The 18,360-nt window shown below is 38.1% G+C and overlaps 1 protein-coding gene and 1 long non-coding RNA gene across 2 annotated transcripts in view; one reads left to right on the forward strand and one right to left on the reverse strand.

Annotated features, from left to right (window-relative positions):
* The window catches only part of LOC106939101 (uncharacterized), a 10,315-nt gene extending 7,400 nt beyond the window's left edge, over positions 1 to 2,915 (forward strand). The window contains exons 2-3 of the long non-coding RNA XR_001422758.1: positions 459 to 465; positions 1,571 to 2,915. This is a non-coding gene — a long non-coding RNA (uncharacterized LOC106939101). The remainder of the gene's footprint in view (positions 1 to 458; positions 466 to 1,570) is intronic.
* ube2j1 (ubiquitin-conjugating enzyme E2, J1) lies at positions 2,801 to 16,707 on the reverse strand. Its single transcript, XM_015021395.1, has 8 exons — positions 16,352 to 16,707; positions 10,266 to 10,339; positions 9,351 to 9,482; positions 8,827 to 8,911; positions 8,002 to 8,107; positions 7,242 to 7,371; positions 5,719 to 5,829; positions 2,801 to 4,201 (listed from the first exon to the last, which is right to left on the reverse strand). Exons 1-8 carry the CDS (start codon positions 16,380 to 16,382, stop codon positions 3,914 to 3,916), a joined length of 957 nt encoding a protein of 318 aa, XP_014876881.1. The 5' UTR covers positions 16,383 to 16,707; the 3' UTR covers positions 2,801 to 3,913.
* Positions 16,708 to 18,360: the final 1,653 nt, after the last annotated feature.

Below are 18,360 nucleotides of genomic sequence, written 5' to 3' on the forward strand. Positions count from 1 at the left end.
GTCCTAAGACATTGTCAGGGTTGTTCCCTGACAATGTCTTAGGACAAGCATAGAACATGGGTGATTAATTCAACAGGGCAGGTTTTAATGTACCCAAAAATGTGAAAACAAACACCTTTCACCTCATTTATGCCACCATAAATGAGCCTCTTATAGTCTGCTCTGAGATCCACATCACTCTGTCATATGATTGCTTCATCAAAATTGTAACTGTATAAAACAGGTTGGTTACATAGTGACTGTTGGGAGTCAATATGTAAGCAAGTTCCTCTGTCCTCTGGATGGAACTGGGTGAGCAGGATCTTGTCCTGTGTGTGAACAGCACTGTCCTGTTGGTAGAAACCAACCAGGCCCAAAGACAATCTAAAATTCCTTGTTTGGGGCAGAGGGCATGATTCAGTGGCCTGGACTTTATTGATCTGTGGCTTGATAACCGCCTGGCCAATGATACGGTGCAGGTATTCTGTCTGAGCAGCAGCAAAGATGCACTTTGATGGATTCATCGTCAACCCAACCGAGTGAAGGTTGTCCAGGACAATGGACGGGTTCCTTCTTCCAGTTAGTGCTGTGAGTAACAATATCATCCAAGTAAGGTGATCGCTCCACAACTCAGAACAGGATGAAGGAGGCACAAACATGAGGGAGAGTGAATGATCTGAACCTTGCTTTCAAGAAAACTCAATGGAAACAGAACAAAGCAAATCACAATTCATAATGTTTGTAAAGTAGATTGAAGACAGAGAGAGGAGAGTGTGTATATATATGTATATGTGTGTGTGTATATATATATATATATATATATATATATATATATATATATATATATATATATATATATATATATATATATAGAGAGAGAGAGAGAGAGAGAGAGACTTAATTTAGTCTTAAAGACTATAAAGACTATGGGGAAACAAAAAGCATAAAACATCAGCCTTACTGTAAATATTTCACTTTGCAAAAGTTTTTTCAGTTATTTATTTGTGTGTTGAACTGGATCAGGACTGAATGATGGGGAACCATCACAGCATGGTCTGTTTAACTTTCCCCACATAGTTTTTTGGTGAGCATGTTACGTTCAGGTGATTCTGCTTTAAGCAGCTGATCAAGTTTGGAAGAAAGCTCAGAAACATCCCAGTGTGACCAGCAGCACAAACCAACCAGGCTGCATTGAGACAGGGAAAAATATCACCCAATTTCTGTGAAACAAAACAGAATGCTGGTACAAAGAAAGGCAATTCCAAAAGTAATACATTAAACTGTTAACTTCTTTTAATATGGCACTTCAACTGGCTCATGAATTTATTGCTACTACAAAGAAAAGTTGAGATCATAGCAGAGATTACACTCACATCGTGCCACCACACTGATAAATGAAGCAATAATAAATGATGTATGGACTCCATTTATTATTATCGAATTAAGACATTTATCATTAAACAGTAAATGAATCCTTTTTCTGTCTCAGTTCTCCAGCTGTTCTAATAGGAGCAGCAGCTCAAAAGCCAAACACAATGAAAGCAGAAGAACTGATCCTTCATTAAAACTGTAAAGTTTTTTCCAGAGTTAGACATGGAAAGATGTGGCGTCTGTATCCTGCTTGATCAGGATGTTGATCAGGCAGCATCCTCTGGCCTTAAAAATCTTGAATCAACTTTTTGGTTCTAACATTCATCAACTCCTGAGACTGATGTGTTTTCTGAAGCAGCTGTGGGAATCACTATCATTTGTGAGTGTGAATGGATGAATGACTGAATGTAGTGTTAAGTTCTTTGTGCTGTACAAGTACAGGTCATTTATCACTTCACACAAACACAAGAGTCTTCTGAAAGGCTGAGAGACGTACATCTGTTGGAAAGACGGTTTTGCTGCTTAGCCACTTGGTCTGAAAACAGTGGCTGTTTGACGTCTAGAAATGTAATAGTAAGACGTAGAGCTTTTAAAAGAATGTTCACAAATGACACCACAGTTCATTGGAAGCACAATTCGCTTCCAAGAACTGTGATTTGACTGCCTTCACTCGTGTTCAGTCCATTTCTTGTCTACTTCAAAAACGTGCATTCTTTATTAAACTATACTCAACAGCTATTAATCATTTAGATATTAAATGTCGCTATGAAGCAAAATTATGTGCTACCATATAAGCACGACTGATCCTGCTGAGGTGTTGAGAGCTTCACAGTTTCTTCAGCAAATACTTTATAAATCAGCAAAAAGTTATTTTCCTCATCAGATTTATTTCACTGGGTTACATCTGTACTTGCAAACATAAACTCATAAAATCATTTGTGAACATTCATACGTTGAAAATTTTGTTGATGGTGATTCTTTGGCAAATCAATTATGACTCTGAGGTTCTTACAAGTTCTAACAGTCCTGCTATAAAACCTGAAGATCACAGTGTAGCATGCTGCATGTACACAGGAGAGAACTCTAAAAAATCTGCTTAGAGTGAATATCTATCATCTAACAGAAACCTTTAATTTTAAAGCACGCACACACACACACACACACACACACACACACACACACACACACACACACACACACACACTAAGTTAATAAGAACTCCTTGTGTCTATGGTAAATGGCAGCTTACATAATACTCCTGATATTTGCTGACTCTCATCTTTTAAAAGATCAAGGAAAACATGAGAAGTGTGTGATAGTTTATATCTTGCTTTAAAACTAAGACTTTCTCCAAACTCTTGGCCCAACATCATGGAATCAGATTTCTGTGCAGCAGGAATTTCAAACATAGATCAGTCTGAGAGAAAGAGCTCACATTGGCCCATGTTGCTAACTTATCAGTTACAGTTTTAATTGACAGAATAAGTACAGCCATTGGATATTCAACAATTACATGAGGAGAGGGAGACATGTTGGCCGCAGCATGAGTTCTACAAATGAAAAAAGCTTCCCGTTCTTATAAATTCACAATGCCACAGAGAATAAAAGTCACACTGATTAAAAGACACCCTGGAGGTGTTGTTGACTGCAGCAGCAGGAATGATACGACCTCCTGAGAGGAGCAGGCTGCTGAGGCGGCAGAGCACGAAGGGCTTTTCCAGCAAACTGGTTCCAGTACTAAATAAGAGCTAGTGCTAGCTTCAAACCCAGTATTTTTTCGGCTTAATGTTCTTAGGCTAAATGAGGAAGCAGGAAGTGATGCTACGGTCACACAAACTTCATGAAAAAGACCCTCCTCCATCAGAGGCTTGATGCAGGTTCACAGAGACCAACAACCAACTAAAACTCAGCGTCCTGAAGTGAAGAAAGGCGTCCAGAAATAAAACGTATTATTATTATTAAAAGGCTTTAAGCACTATGTTTTGGATTTACTGTGGTGTTTGTGTTAAGTTGATGAATGAAAACCGCTAAGCTTTAATGGGAACATGAAGTCGAGGCATGAGGAAGAGGAGTTAACCAGCTGTCATGCTAGACGTGGTTGCTACTCTGCTGCCATTGTTTTACCCTCGTCTGCTGACAGTTTGGATTCAGGGGAATTTCACAGTGAACTGTGTGCTGGGCCTCACCTAAACATCACAAGTTGTGTAAAGCAGCACTTCTAAATCAAATATATGACATTAAAACATGTGTGCAGAGGCAATGAGACAAACTATACTCTGTCTAGGTAAGCGGTTGCTCTGTTGAAACAGAGGATACACCAGAGAGAGGAGGAAACATCCTGGAAGACATCATAATAAGGCTGTGCCTGCTCTGCAGCTGTGAATAAAACCAGGAGTTTTTACATTTGTAATAGAATCAGATTAGAAACAGCTCTAGCACCAGCCTGCTCTAGTTCAGGAAGCATGTTAGTGGAAAAGGCCCAACGTCAGTGTTAGCTACAGCCTCAGCTCGCCCTCCACGGTTCTGCTCAGAGTTCTGTGGACTACAGCAGTAAGGGGAAACATCACAGGTCATAGTTGAACTTGTATTCATTAGCCAAGTAGATTCTGCGGAAGATGAGGGCAGCCAAGGCAAGGGTGAGAACCACGATGAGGACTGCAGAGGCTGCATGGTTGTCACGGCGAGGCGCCGGGCCAAACAGAGCTCTGCTAGCTACTGGCTCTCTGCCGGCCCTGGGGGCCTGTCGGCTGAGCTGCTGGGCCCGGCGCTGTCTGGGACTGAGCCGACGAACAGGACCGCTATCATCAGGGGCCTGGGGCTCCTCTAGATCTGCTGCTGGAGACGCTTCCGCCTGCAGGGGGACATTAAATCCTTCAGACTAAGCCTTAAGTCACATGTTATCAGATACTTTTGTCTTTTAGATGTGTTCAGGGTGTGCTAGACCAGGGTGTGTGTGGGGTTCTCCAGCTCAGAGCTCGGTTTCTATGTTTGGTTCAACCAAAGCAACATGAACTTGAGACAGTTTGTGTTCTCACTACTCCAGCAGCCCAAACCCTAATTTGGTTTCTCACAGCACTAATGTGTAGTCATTGGTAGCATCATTGGTCAGTATAATGAAAACTAAAAGCTCAATGTGAGAATCGAATCAGCACAGTGTGTGAGACGGTGCATAAACGTTTAGGATAAATTAGATCTCATTTAATTAAACCTCGCAGGATCAGACAGCAGGCTGCAATAGGAACAGGAAATCACTGCACAGACAACATGGACTTGTTTATGGGAAGTAACTGGTGGAGGAAGCTGGAGGTTAGTCCAGCAGGCCAGGCAGTATGCTGTGATCCATCTTTTTAGAGTTTTAGCTTCAACTTCAGAAACAGATGGTATGGACTATTTTAGCTCTGCTTGGTTTATTTAAACACAGGATACTAATCTAAGTTGACCCTCTCCTCTGCTCCTTCAGAATCAGTCTCAGTGGTTCCCTGGATAGCATCTGGCACCAAAATCAATCCTCTTAGGCAACACAGCTTGCTGATATTTTCAGATCTGCTGAAGAGAAGCTGTGGAAATAAAAGCTGAAAGCCACAGAGCTTGTCTGCTCTTACACTGACAGAGAGCTAATGTCTGACTGCAGAACTAAAATCACCAACTATGGGCAACAGCTTAGCAGCTGAAGCAGGCATGAAGAAAAAACATTAATGTAAGAATCTGTATCCTCTTTTGTCTGATTTCCATCTTTTCTGGATTCTGGGGTTTAGTTTTCTGAAAGCCAGAATAATCAAAATGACAAGAAATAAAAGCTTGAAATATTTTAATCTGAGATGAATCTATTGAATGAAATGAATGAAGAAAAAAATATTGAACTTTTCTTCTTTTTTAATTTTTTTAAATGTATATCAGTATAATATCTGCTGTTCTGACTGCTGCTAATCACAGAAATATCAGCTCAGGTGTCTTTATGACCTGAGCTGTATGGGGTCTGTGTTGAAGCCCACCCATACTGGACTTATATAGCAGAGAGGGAACACAAGGAACAAAGGTCAGACAGAGACCAGACGGAGCCTCACAGCAAAAATGGTGGGAAGACAGACAGATGTTCAAAACCTGCTTTTATTAGCTAAAAAAACAAATGTAAGTAGATTTTCAGAATTTACCCAAACCAGCCTCGATGAGCAGTTAAAAAATATATTTCTGAGTATTTTGGGTCCTTTTATGAAAACTCTAATTTCAACCTGAAAAGTGTCACTGGAAGAGTGTGTACAGATTAAAAAGAAGTTTGCCTTACAGTGATTTCTGAAATCCAAATAAAACCTGAGAGAGAGCATAGTTATGTGGCTCTCAGTGTGTCCCACATGACACGGCGCCACCTACCTGTTCAGCCTGGGGCCTTTCCTCAGCCTGCTGCTCCAAAGAGCTGGAGGTTTCTCCAGTCGAAGCTTTACTTCCACTTGTAGAAGCCTGTGGTATTATACTGGATTCTGCCTGTATGTACACACAGGAAACTGCAGTCATCAGCATGGTGCGTTAGACCAAATCATTCAGATGTAGATCTTTATCATGACAGATATCACAGTTACAATTTTTGTTGGCCTAGATCCTTACTCACCTACTGAAAGTGTGTCCAGCAACTGAAGGTAAAATAAATCAGAAATTTCTCTTTATTAGGATATGTGAAGGGATCCAATTGAACAATAGAGGAAAAATCTGTATCTGAAGCCTTCCACTGCAACATTCAAGGCAGTATTAATTACTAGCACTGCTTAAGTGTTAATGATAAATGATAGGACATGAGAATTAAATTCATAGTTATATCTTTAATCAGTTTTGTAAGCAACAGACTGAGCTGTCCAGGCTAGAATGATGTCTTCATTTGTCTTCATTCATACTCTGGTTAGTGGGTCATAGATGTCAATCAAACTTCAAGAAAATGTAAACTTCTTACAGCCTGAACCTTCCAGTAGTGATGCCTTCCAGACAAGCTATGTGTTAAGAAAAACAAAAACAGCTAATTAAACACTAATAGATAAATGGTGAGTGGGAATATCATACTTGTATGATATTATGTAAGATATTATATATGATATTATGTATAATACAACTGCAGAGTTGTAATCTTTTGATCACAGTGGATCCCTGCCTGTTCCCGGTTCAGTTTTCACAGATGCTTTTTATAGTTTGTGAAACTGAAATACCTAGGCAAAATGCTACTTCACATGGCTTAATAGTTGACGTTTCCAAAGCAGCCAATCCAGGAGCTCCTTTCACTTTCCTTGGCACCGATTGGCAGCAGCCCAAAGAGTAGAGATGTGAAGGATCCTGGATGTTAGCTTCTTCAGTAGTGCAAGCCCGTTTATCCACAGTTAGTGTGCTAGGTACAATTAAAGTGCATTTGGTATTTAAGTGATAAAATAAACTGCTATGTGTTTTTTAGAGGGTATAAAGTATTCAGGGATTTCAGCTTTTCACAGGTTCATCACAAGGTTAGCTTGTATAACTTGTGCACCAGGTTCTGTTTAGTGTGATGTAACACTTTCAACAAGCAATTCTGTTCATAGAAATTCATTTCTATAAGTAGGTCTCTGAACAGTACTAATACATTTCTGATCATTTGACATTTTATTGAAAGACTAAATCAAGGGTCACATTAATCAAATATTTTCTGCCTTTGAGATCTCTATCTATCTATCTATCTATCTATCTATCTATCTATCTATCTATCTATCTATCTATCTATCTATCTATCTATCTATCTATTGATAGATAGATAGATAGATAGATAGATAGATAGACAGACAGACACAGAGAGAGAGAGATCCAGTATAATTAATGTCAATCAATTATACTGGATGACATCATCAAGGAAGAATACTTCCCACCAAAAATGGAGTTTGTACCTTGAATTTGATTTGCTGTGCTAGTTCTTTGGCCTGGCGATCCTCAGCACTGGGGTTGCTGTTGGAGGTCAGAGGCAGGAGGGCAGATCGCATCGTACAGCCACAAGCTTCACAGCAGAAGTCCTGGGACCTGGGAACCAACATGGATCAGCATCGTGTCTCAAAGACATCTTCAGTTTTGCAGCTCACAATTTCATACAATGATAAAGTCACCTGTGATAACATCAAACCATTAATGAGGCATCTTTACATCAAGACATATGGATAAATTGACTTATAAACACTAAGGACCTTAAAAACATTGCTTTTAGATACCTATGTTTTTTTTTTATTCTATTATTTAAACAAAGCATACACTGAAATCAAATATGTTGCATATTGACAAGTTGCTAACATATTTCTGAATGTTTCAAAGCCTTTCACACAATGACTTGTATAAGTCAGCAGCTAGCTGCTGACATTTGCAAATAAACTGCAAACAACTTTATCACAACAGAAGAGAAGCTATCTAGCTTTTCAGCTTCTTAAAGTGAAACCAAGAACATTTGGTTTTTCAACATATTTACAGACATATCATGTAAATATGTTGAAAAACCAAATGTTCTTGGTTTTTCAACATCTTTCTGTTTGTGTTGTGGTGAAAAAAATAGCAGTAGAAAGATCTTTAACACTCAACTATCACTCCTAACTCATAGCACAGCAAACACAAGCTGCAATACAACATAGGAAATGAGTGAAATGATTCTAAAAAAGATCTTACTTTTTAGCGAGGGTCTTTCTCTCTTCTGGGGTGTAATCCAGAGATCCTATTGCACCTTCACCTTTAGTTGGCATGAATCCAATTATAGCTATTAGAGCAGTTCGAACTGCAAGACAAAAACAGAACAAATAAAAATATGAAAAAAGAAACAAAGAATCATAAGTGAAGGCAATTTAGCAATGTAATAAAATAGGTAGATTTACATTGTATCACTGTTTACACGTGTTTAACAACCTTCTTACACAGCAGATCTGAAACTTTGTCTATGTGAACATGCAGAAAGGACCTGTTGTCAGACATATTTTACAGATTCACATTTTCTTGATTTTATGAAGAATCCTTCTTTGTACCAAGATCTTCAGATGTTCCAGAGTATTCTCCAGAACATAAACACCCTTCTTAATCAGGTTGTTCAGCCTTTTTTTATTTACTAATTATTCTTATTTATTGTTTGGTTTTTAGTTGAAGTATGTTGTAAAGATGATTTATGCCAAATGTCAAGGGCATCTCTCAATCTTTAAGGTGATGGCCTTCTTCAATCTTGGCGATTATTAGTACATTTTTAAAATAGTACTGTTGCTGAAAATATCTGTGAACAATTGAATTTAAAAAGTCATGTCAAATTCAAGCCTACAGTTGTTGGGGCACAAGAAATAAGAAACATAAACTAGAATATGTTTTACTGAGAATGTGGAAAACAATCTGGAGATGCACCTGTCCAATATTAACATCTGTATCACTACTCATATTGAAACCGCAGGTATCTTTATCGGTATGGAAAGGGAAAACAGTGGATTGGAACAATAGTAATTGGTTAATACTTACTGCTCCAAGAAGGCTGCCAAGTCTCTGGGTGGTGACCTGAGATGCTCAGACAAATCTTCTTCCCAACTTCAAATCTCCCATTTGGCTGTGAGGGAGAAAAAGACAATTGACTGGATATGGCACAGACAACAAATGATCCGAAGTTTTTACAGACAGGCTGAGGCTGGAAAACCTGAGAACAAAACATACTAATTTAAATGTTTTCTGACATGCAATAAAAATAAAATACATAAAATATGACAGAGAGAAAAACTGCATAAGAAATGGACATTCAAAATCCTTTGGAATAATCTTACTTACATGGTTATTATAGCAGGTGTGTTACTGTAAATTAATCTCATTCTCTCAGAAACAGTGCAGGCCCTGCAGTAAATAAACAATCAGGACTTGATTTTGAACATGACACCTTCTATGGCCTCAGGTTCAATAAAATGCCACTAAGGCTAAAATTGGAGTCTAATCTAATATGTTCCTGTTCTGCTTCAGGAGAAGGGACTAAAACATGGGCTTTTTCTCCATCTTACTGTTAGCAGGATGATGCTGGGAGGCTTCATGGGGTATTCTGGGGGAAGCACAATCCTGCCATGGTACACCCCACCATCAAAATCAGAATCTGGAGGCCCGCGTACAGAAAAGTGCCATTCAAAGAGGTTGTCCTGGAGAAACAAAACAATGTCACAATTAGTGCAGACTAGAATGTGTGAATACATACAGGAACATGCACTGACTGGAGGTGACAGCTGACGGCAATGTAACAGCGGTCTGTTGTATTAAGTAACGACGAGAAAAAAAAACTTCCTGAGGTAAAAACCTGATGTTATTGAAGTTGTGAGAATCTGACTGAATCTTTGATCAGATGATGATATGGTCAACATTTGTTCTAAATTCTTTTCAGGATTTCCCTTTTAGTAGTTTCACATCCTGTTTCTTTGATCGTGTCTTCTGTCTTTATTGAAATGGTCAAACATAGAAGTGCAATAATAAGAGGTCAATAAGCCATGTAGAAGAGAATTTACCCTTCAGAATTGTACTCTAGATTAAACTGTGATAGATTTGAGACTGTTACGAGAATCATCACTTAATTAGACTGATGCTAGTTCTAATATCTAACTATGATTAATTGGTTTATTACTTACAACTGTTGATTCACCAGTTTTGAGGCCATCAGTTTTAAAAGGTTCACTATGTCTTGAACAACAAATACTGACTTTTGATCTTTTCTCCTCCTTTTACATTATTACTTTACAATTCTTGTCTTGAACATGCAGCAATTTACACTCAACTGTTTACCATTTCATTATTCCATGGCTCCCACTAATATAATGCCTAACCCTGGCTTGCTTCTACAGGTACAATGGGCTCAGTAAAGATCCACCCTGTCAACCTGTAGAGTTTTAAAAGGTCTGCTGACCATCTGGGTGAGACTGTTTTCAACGTACGTCCAGTGGTTGGGCGTGGTAGTGCTCTGTCGGATCCCTCAGTTCTGCAGCTTCCTTCATTAGCCTCTTCACCGCTACGACAGGGACAGTGAAAGGAAGAGTTAGCGACCAAGTAGATGGCATCAGCTCCCGTTCCTCTCAGCTACTACTGATCTTCTGCGCTTCCAGAAGGAAACCAGCACTTCTTCAAACTGTTGCAGTTATTTCAGCTGAGAATCAGAAAAGCCAACACCCAAGTATATTCCAATGAAAAATTACCTTCTGTACAAATTACCAGCTTAAAGCTCTTATTAGCATTTATACTGAGAAAATGTGGGAAACGTCTGGGACGTGGATGGACTGTGTCATATCATTCATGGAATATGAATCTGGATCAGATGGTTACACATGGAGACATTTCATTATTTTACACAGAAAAATTAAAGGTGTCCTAGAATGAAAAATGTAAGATATTCAGTATTTTTCTTATAATACAATATATTTTTATTTTCTTTAATAGTAACTAGGACCATGTCTATCCTGTGACTTTTCATCAAAAGCACACTTGAGGTCTGTTAAACTTTGCTGTTTATATATGTGAAGGCTGAATTGAGTAATATTCCCTTTTGGTATGCATGAAACAATTGTAAATATACTTTTACTGCAGTATTATTAAGGCAAAGTACACAGTCAGAGCTAAAGCCTTCATATAAGTAAGATAAACTAAGCTTTAACTTGAATTTCAGTCGATAACCATAAAGATTTGCAAATTGAATTTCCATAGAATCCCAGCTCTGAGTTCAAGGTATCAGCACTTGGTCTGAAATATACACCTCTGCTGCTTCAGTCTAACTACAGCAAACATCAGCATCCTAGGAAGGTTACACAAGTCCTGCAGAGGACGATGAGGATTATAGCTATCTGAAAGGGTGGGGTTACTTTCTGCCTCAATGAAGGACATAAAGTCAGCTTCTACTGTACTACTGGCTGTAATGCAACAGCTCATCACGTCTGAGCAGAGAAGTGAAAGAGCTCTTGAGAAAAGTGCCTAGAGAAATAAATCACATGGTTCTTAGAACAAGGACATGAGTAACAATGTGCCAATGTCATTTTTCTAGCTCATGTGAAAAATTCATAGTGTATACATCAAGTTCAGAGGGAAGTCAGTCTGCCAGGCAGCTGGGTCAAAATATAGGCAGATATGGCAAACAGCATGAGTGACCAGCCCAGAGTGGAGAACACAGGATGGGAGTGAAAGTTAGTATGGAATTAGAAAAAGGTGAAGTCAAATTTGGAGGCTGCTCAGGCAGTCCAATTTTATTTGGGATCCAATCAATAAAAGACTGCTGGGATGTTAAAATGAATTCTAAAATCTGGGAAACTGAAGATACAGATGAAGATAAGGGAGAGCTAGAAAAGTGGATGGGGGGCAATAAAAGAGTATGATGAAGTGATAGGAGCTGGAAGCTGTAGGGGAGAAGTAAAGCAGTGGAGCAGAGATCGCCTCATAGCACAACATTTTTACAGAATATGGTCATCTGATTTTGCTGAAGGCCAGCCATTCTGAATTCATCACACTTATCCTGCACTGCAGGATGAGGAATCTGCACTGCTCCACCCTCCTCAGTGTTCTCTATATTCAGAAACTGAAGTGCTTCAGGATTACTTATGATTTCAATTACAAACAATAACAAAACTGCTTCAGCAGCATCTTCATCAATTTGTACATTTCAGATCAAAACTTGCTCACAGAAGCCATCTTCCTGAGTGGGATGATGGTTGGACATTTCCATGTCTATGCTTATATACAAGTGCTTGAATAGATGAACGCGGAACGTTCAAGCATCTGGAAATTGTTTGATGAACCAGACTTGTGCAGCTCCACAATTCTCTTCCTGATATTTTGGCTGGTTTCTTTTGACTTTCCCATCATGACAAACAAGAAAGCAGATTGTTCCATTTGGGACATTAAAATACAAGTGAATCTCCAGTTAACTCAAGTTTGTCAGTAACCAGCCAGTAGCTTAGCCATGGTGGTGGTGCAGGTTCAGGACCGTCAGCTGGTTCTGTTTGTTGGGAAGAGATCTCACATCTCCAGTGATGGAGGATGACTGGTCGGAGGTCTGTACCTCCTCTGGCTGCGGTGGCCAATAGCAGTGCAAGTCTCACACATAAATATTAATCAAAGACAGAAAGTGAAAGGAGCATTTTTCACTGCAATTATAATAAAATGAGAAGAACAGGAAATGTTGGGAGAAGGTGATATGAAGTATCTTCTATTATTTATCAATTCACATGGAGATTAGTTGAACTGCTGTTAAAGGGAAAATAAAATGTGTTCATTTGGGTGTTTTTGTAGCATTTTTAAAGAAGTTTCATTTTATCATTCAAATGTTTCTTATTTGAAATACTAGCATTGAATGATCTTTTTAAATCTAAATCCTATCTTGCTTTATATATAGACCACAAAGGTCAAGGAGCAGAAAATAGTCAATGATTTTTTTTTTTGTTTTGAACAACCAATACCTCAGTCTTCTGTGAGTTAGAGCACGTGGTTTCCCCTGCTTAGTCTCATATCCCACCCAATCCTTCATTTAATGGTAAGCCGAGTGGACAAGGAAAGGCCTTTCCCACAAATGTGCCTATGATCTCAGCTGAGTCGGAGAGGTCAGGCCACTGGCCCAAGGCGATGGGTTGATAATCCCTGCATGTCAAATCATTTTATGTAACACACATTTTGAGTGTCTGCCACTGGGAATGAGTCACAGAAGGTCCAGAGGGGAAATAAGAGATTCTGTTGCATAACAACAGACCCAAAACAGAGACGTGGAAGGCCTGAGGGAGGGAGGGAGCCAAACTCCTCAAAAGTGTAATCTTTCCTAATTGCTTGCATGCCTCTGCTGTCACAGCAGAGATGAAATGTGCCTGATTACAGTAAAACCTGGTGGGCATGACAACAAACAGAAACAATGATTTTTCGGACTCATTAATAATTTGAGATAATTCCAAATAAACTGTGGTGGTATAAAACTGTGCTGTATGGATGTTGTGGTGTATTTTTATTATTGTTTTTTTCTTTATGCTATATTTGTTTATATATTTATTATGTATTTATTTGCTAACTAAATAGTTATTGCAAACTAAATATTTAGCTACCAAGATAAATATTAGCAGCCAACTTAATATTTAGTTTGAAATTGTGACATTTATAAATTAATGATTAATACACAGAAAACATGACTTGATTTTTATTTATTTTTATTTATGAAAATCCAAACTATGCTGTCCACAAAGCAAATTGCTCCTTGGGGGATAATAAAGTTAATCTGATCTGATCTATATGTAGAATACCCCATCAGCTGGGTGCTTAGTCATTTCAGGTACATTTTTATAATTAGATTTTTTTTTTTTTGCCACCGTCTGACGCCATATGTCATACTAAATTTCTATTTAGTTCAGTTAAGATTTTCAAAATTATCTCTAGAAGAATTAAAACTATTTTTAATCTATTCTTCTAACTCCAAAGTCTATGCATTTAAGTGATACTCCAAAATATAAACGCATCTAAAAACACATTTTTCCAAATTCAGATACCTGGGAATCGTCCGATTAGGAATTTTCCTCTGAATACAAATACAACTCCAGAGCCACAGGTGGACCTTTGGACAGTTCTCTTAACACAGGATAAAATTGATAAAGAACCAACTAATGTTTTCAAATGTAAATGGAACATAAGCAGGTTTAAATAGTTTCTCTGCTCTGTGAGGCAGAAGACTGCAGCTCCAAGGAGGAGCTGCATGGAAATATGCAATTCTTTGTGAGAGCAACTATTTAGGCACTCTGGTTGCCCTGGGAGATGAAAGGATTTCTCAAACATGCATGAAATAAATAAATAATACAATAAATTAAAAAGTGAAAGCAACACTCCAGATACACTGAAAAAAGAAAACAGTTGAACCAACTTAATTGAATTGCTGCAACTGGTAACAAGTAAATTCAATTAAGTTTAACCAACTTAATGTATTAAGTTGGTTTAACTTGAAAGACTTAAGTCAGTCTTAATCAAATAATTTAGTTTACTTCAAATAAAGAAATGAATTAATAAAGGATCTTTTTCTTGGCACATGCAGGTGGCTTTTATTTAAGAGAAGTTAGTTAAACAGGAAATAGAGGGAAGACATGCGGCAAAGGTCATCAGGCCGGGAATCGAACCTGTGACATCTGCATCGAGGACTAAGGTCTGCTTATGTGAGTTGTGCTCTGCAACACCACAAAACCTGGTCGGTACAGGATCTGTCCCAGGTGAAGCTTGCGTCATGACGTCAGACGTAGGACACATTGAAGTTAATCGTTTCAAGTAAAGTCAAAGTAAAAAGTTCCTCTAAGTTAAAAATATGTAACTTTTAAGTTAATTCAACACAAAATAAGTAAGTCGTTATTACTAAACCAAAAGAATTAAGTGGGATTAATAAATAAGTCCATAACATGAACCCAAATACACTTTTTAGATTGTATGTTTCTGATGAGGGAGTAACATAACATGATGCAAAGCTCAAAAAAGTACATTTTACATAATACCTCACCCTTACATATTGACTTTGTCCAAGTTTATTTTGTCTTCTTCTGGAAATAAGCTTCACAGGTCTCTTGTGAATCTGAGCTGGTGGCATACAGATGCTACAGTGTTCTGGCTGATGTGCAGCAAAAACTCAGTGGTTCAGAACGTTCAGCATCTCACTCTCAATTTCAGATCCATTCTGAAACAACTGACAATGTCTAGCAACAGCAGCAGGTGAAGTTAATGTAATGTTTTAAACTAACACAATATCTGAGCGGGAAATAAAGACAATTGAGATGAACAACTCAGCTTTTGACTCAAGAAATTTGAAACTCAAAAATATGAGATGCAACAATTTCCAGAACAATTAAAAATTAAACTTCTGATTCAACCAAAGTGTTTGATTTTTCTTTGTGATACATACTAAGAGAATACGTGTTTTTTTTCTTTGCCATCTAAGTATTCATCATGTAACCAAATGTTAATATAAATGTTAAAGGAGCAACAGTGTAGATATTAAAAGAACAAATGGTAACATTTCAACCCTGAAATTAGAACTACAAAAAGAGCAAGTCAATTTTATGTACAAATGACTGTAAAACATTATTAACTACAAATTGTTACTTTGTCATCCCAGCTGCAGTACTAATTCCACACCACAAGTTAATAAACTGAACTAATCATTTACAACTCTTCAGTTCTACCAAAAGCATCTAGCCTGGTTCCTTCTTCTACAAGAAATACTGATTTATTTCACAGATTAAAATTACAAAAAAAAATCATACATTTTTACCACTAAGTCTATAAAATATTAAAAAAGTAGACTTAAGTAATCACAAACTCAGTGGAACCTAAAGGAATCCAGGTGCCTTTAAAGTTCAATCAAAACGTCGAGTTAGCCACCCAACAACCTTTCAGCTATTGCTCTCCTACAGAACCTGGGCTCACTATAAACTATTTTAATGTTGTCTCAACTAACCACAATTTCTCTGGATAGGTGGCAGAAAAACAATTACATTCGTTTTTGCTTTTAAATAAAAAGAAAATATTTGTGTGACCCTCTAGCACTTTCCACATGATGAATTTGGCCCATGTGGTAAAAAGTTGACACCACTAGAGGTTAACAGCTGCTACTCAACGTGCAGAGCAAAATCTAAACATATGCCATGCTGACAACCTCCAAACAAACACAGCTAAACTAAAAACTCGGGTTTAAATAAAATGTGTATGAGTGAAAACGTAACGCTCAGTGTATCACTTTCATCTGCTTGTACCAATGATAATGTGTTGGGTTATTCTGATTGCTAATCTGAAGGAAATGAAAGCATTTCCATACCGTCCATACAACTGTAGGAATTTCCCCAAATTTAAAGTCAAACGTAGCTCTACGTGTTAGTGTGACAGTTTCAGTTGACATTTAAGTTAACCGGGGACGATACACAGCTGTTATATGGTTATTATGAGAGTAAAGTGTTGAAAGTTGGTTGGTTTTGTCATTTTTTTAGCAAACGGACAAGGAAGAGGTGAACAACTTTGACAGAGAGCTTACCTGGACTTTTAAGATTATATTTATTTTCCATGGTGGCAGACACGACGTATTATGCTTAATCTTGAAGTTCGTTAGAGAGTCCGCGGTCAACTCGTTCCAACACTAACTTCCTAGGCTACCTGGAATGAAGAACCCGGCTAGCTTGCTTTCTGGCTGAGATGCGCCGACAGCGGGAGGTCTTCCTCAGCGTACGGGCTCCGGATGCAGCAGCTTAGCGGACGTTTGCATACAGTTTCGTATCAAAATCAGAAGACGCCGTCTCTTAAGTTTTCTGACGTTTCAATATCGAAACACTCAGTTTAACATTTTTAGCGTGACGTCATTTTGTCGAACGTAAACAGGAAGTGATTGTGAATCCTTATTCTCTATTATTTTGCAACTGCCAAACCAACTAAACGATGCATTACCGCCACCTATTGAGCTGGAGTGTGTTTCACTTTTCCGCAGTCTTTGTTACAGCCTTAAACCAAATTGTATTTAACTGATCTCACTCTAATATTCTACACACGATTACCCCATTATGGTAATGTGGCAAACTGAGTGTATTACAAATTCATTAAAAATAGAAAAAAAAAAACAAAAAAAAAACACATTTACAAAAAAATATTCACAACCTTTGATTAATACTTTACTGGTTCATCTATTTTGAATATAATGCCACAAGACTAGCTCACCTAACGTACCTTGAGCAGTCAAAGGGCAAAAGTCCATTCTAGACAGGTCGCTAATCCATCACCGGGCAACACACTGATGAACAACCATCCACACACAGAGACACATACACGAACAGATGTGCACACACACAATGAGAATTTAGAGACTTAGCAGCTTGTCTGTTTTTGGACTGTGGGAGGAAACCGGAGTATCCGGAGAGTTTGCATTTAAACTTCATGCAGAAAGATACCAGGCCAGGTTTCTAACCCAGGTCCTGTTTGCTTCAAGGCAACAATGCTACTTCACAGTCCTGAAATAATAGCAAATCACTCAGTCAGGTTTATTCATGTACTGTGTACAACACAGAGAGCTTATAGGATAATCAATAATGAAGCAGTTCTGGATGAAAAGCTCTGCGAGGCAGAGGCAACACATGAGTTTTATACCAAGGATAAGGGATTCAAAACAAGGGAGAGTCAGTCTGGTTTTCATGCAGCTGTAGGAAAACAACTCCCAACCATGTACATGTAACCCAAATAACTTTATCCAGTGGGAATATACAAGAAATTTGAATAAACATATAGCAATATAACTAGCAGATATTACCTCATAATAATAACCCACTACACTGCCCATGAGACTTGAACACCTGTCCACAGGTATGCTGGTCCACTCCTCATCTACAAACTGTTCCATTTGTCTCCAGTTTGAATGGTGCCATCTGTGGACGGAATGTTTCAGCTCCTTCTGCAGATATTTAATAGAATGTAGAGAGTTAGGGGAAGTACAATTATTTGTCCAGACTCGATGCCACATGTCAACATGATGTCCTGAGTTTGATGTCATGAGTGTGTAGGTCAGATGATATTTGGAGCAAAACCAACAGAATGTTCAAGGTTACATTTGGGCCATTACTTTCAGAATCAAGAAAATACCCCCACTATAATGACCTCATCACTCTAACACTAAATCAGATGAGAAATCTGAGAACAGATATAAAAACTGTGTAAGGTCCTGGTGGAGAGTGCAAAACAACAAACANTTACCAGGAAAACATTTTCATGTTATGATCAACAAAAAGTTGTTTTAATTAGAAAAAGGGGTTTCTGAGGATCTGACATAACCAGTTCTGTCTGTGTGATTCTTTGAAGTAGACTCAGTGTTTTGCACTTTTCAATTCCTGCTACTAATAATAATTTGATGTTGATTTGTTAAATGATTAAGTATTTCCTAATCTGTAAAGCTGATACCAAAATATAACTTCAAAAGATCCTCAACATTCCTGTTTGTCATACAATTACCTTCTTCAATCTTCTAAAATTTCAACTTTATTCTGGTAATATTAACACTTTATT

Source organism: Poecilia latipinna, unplaced genomic scaffold, assembly GCF_001443285.1.
Source record: "Poecilia latipinna isolate Pla-1442-1.1 unplaced genomic scaffold, P_latipinna-1.0 Scaffold2771, whole genome shotgun sequence".
Classification (NCBI taxonomy): domain Eukaryota; kingdom Metazoa; phylum Chordata; class Actinopteri; order Cyprinodontiformes; family Poeciliidae; genus Poecilia; species Poecilia latipinna.

What these genes read in the sequence shown, in the direction of transcription:
- ube2j1 (XM_015021395.1), bottom strand. Translation starts at nt 16,382, where the DNA reads ATGGAAAATAAATATAATCTTAAAAGTCCAG. An exon ending in CCAGCATCATCCTGCTAACA is followed by an intron (nt 8,912 to 9,350) that starts GTAAGATGGAGA and finishes TCTCCCTCACAG; the next exon opens with CCAAATGGGAGATTTGAAGT. An exon ending in AAAGGCCCCAGGCTGAACAG is followed by an intron (nt 4,202 to 5,718) that starts GTAGGTGGCGCC and finishes GTCCCCCTGCAG; the next exon opens with GCGGAAGCGTCTCCAGCAGC.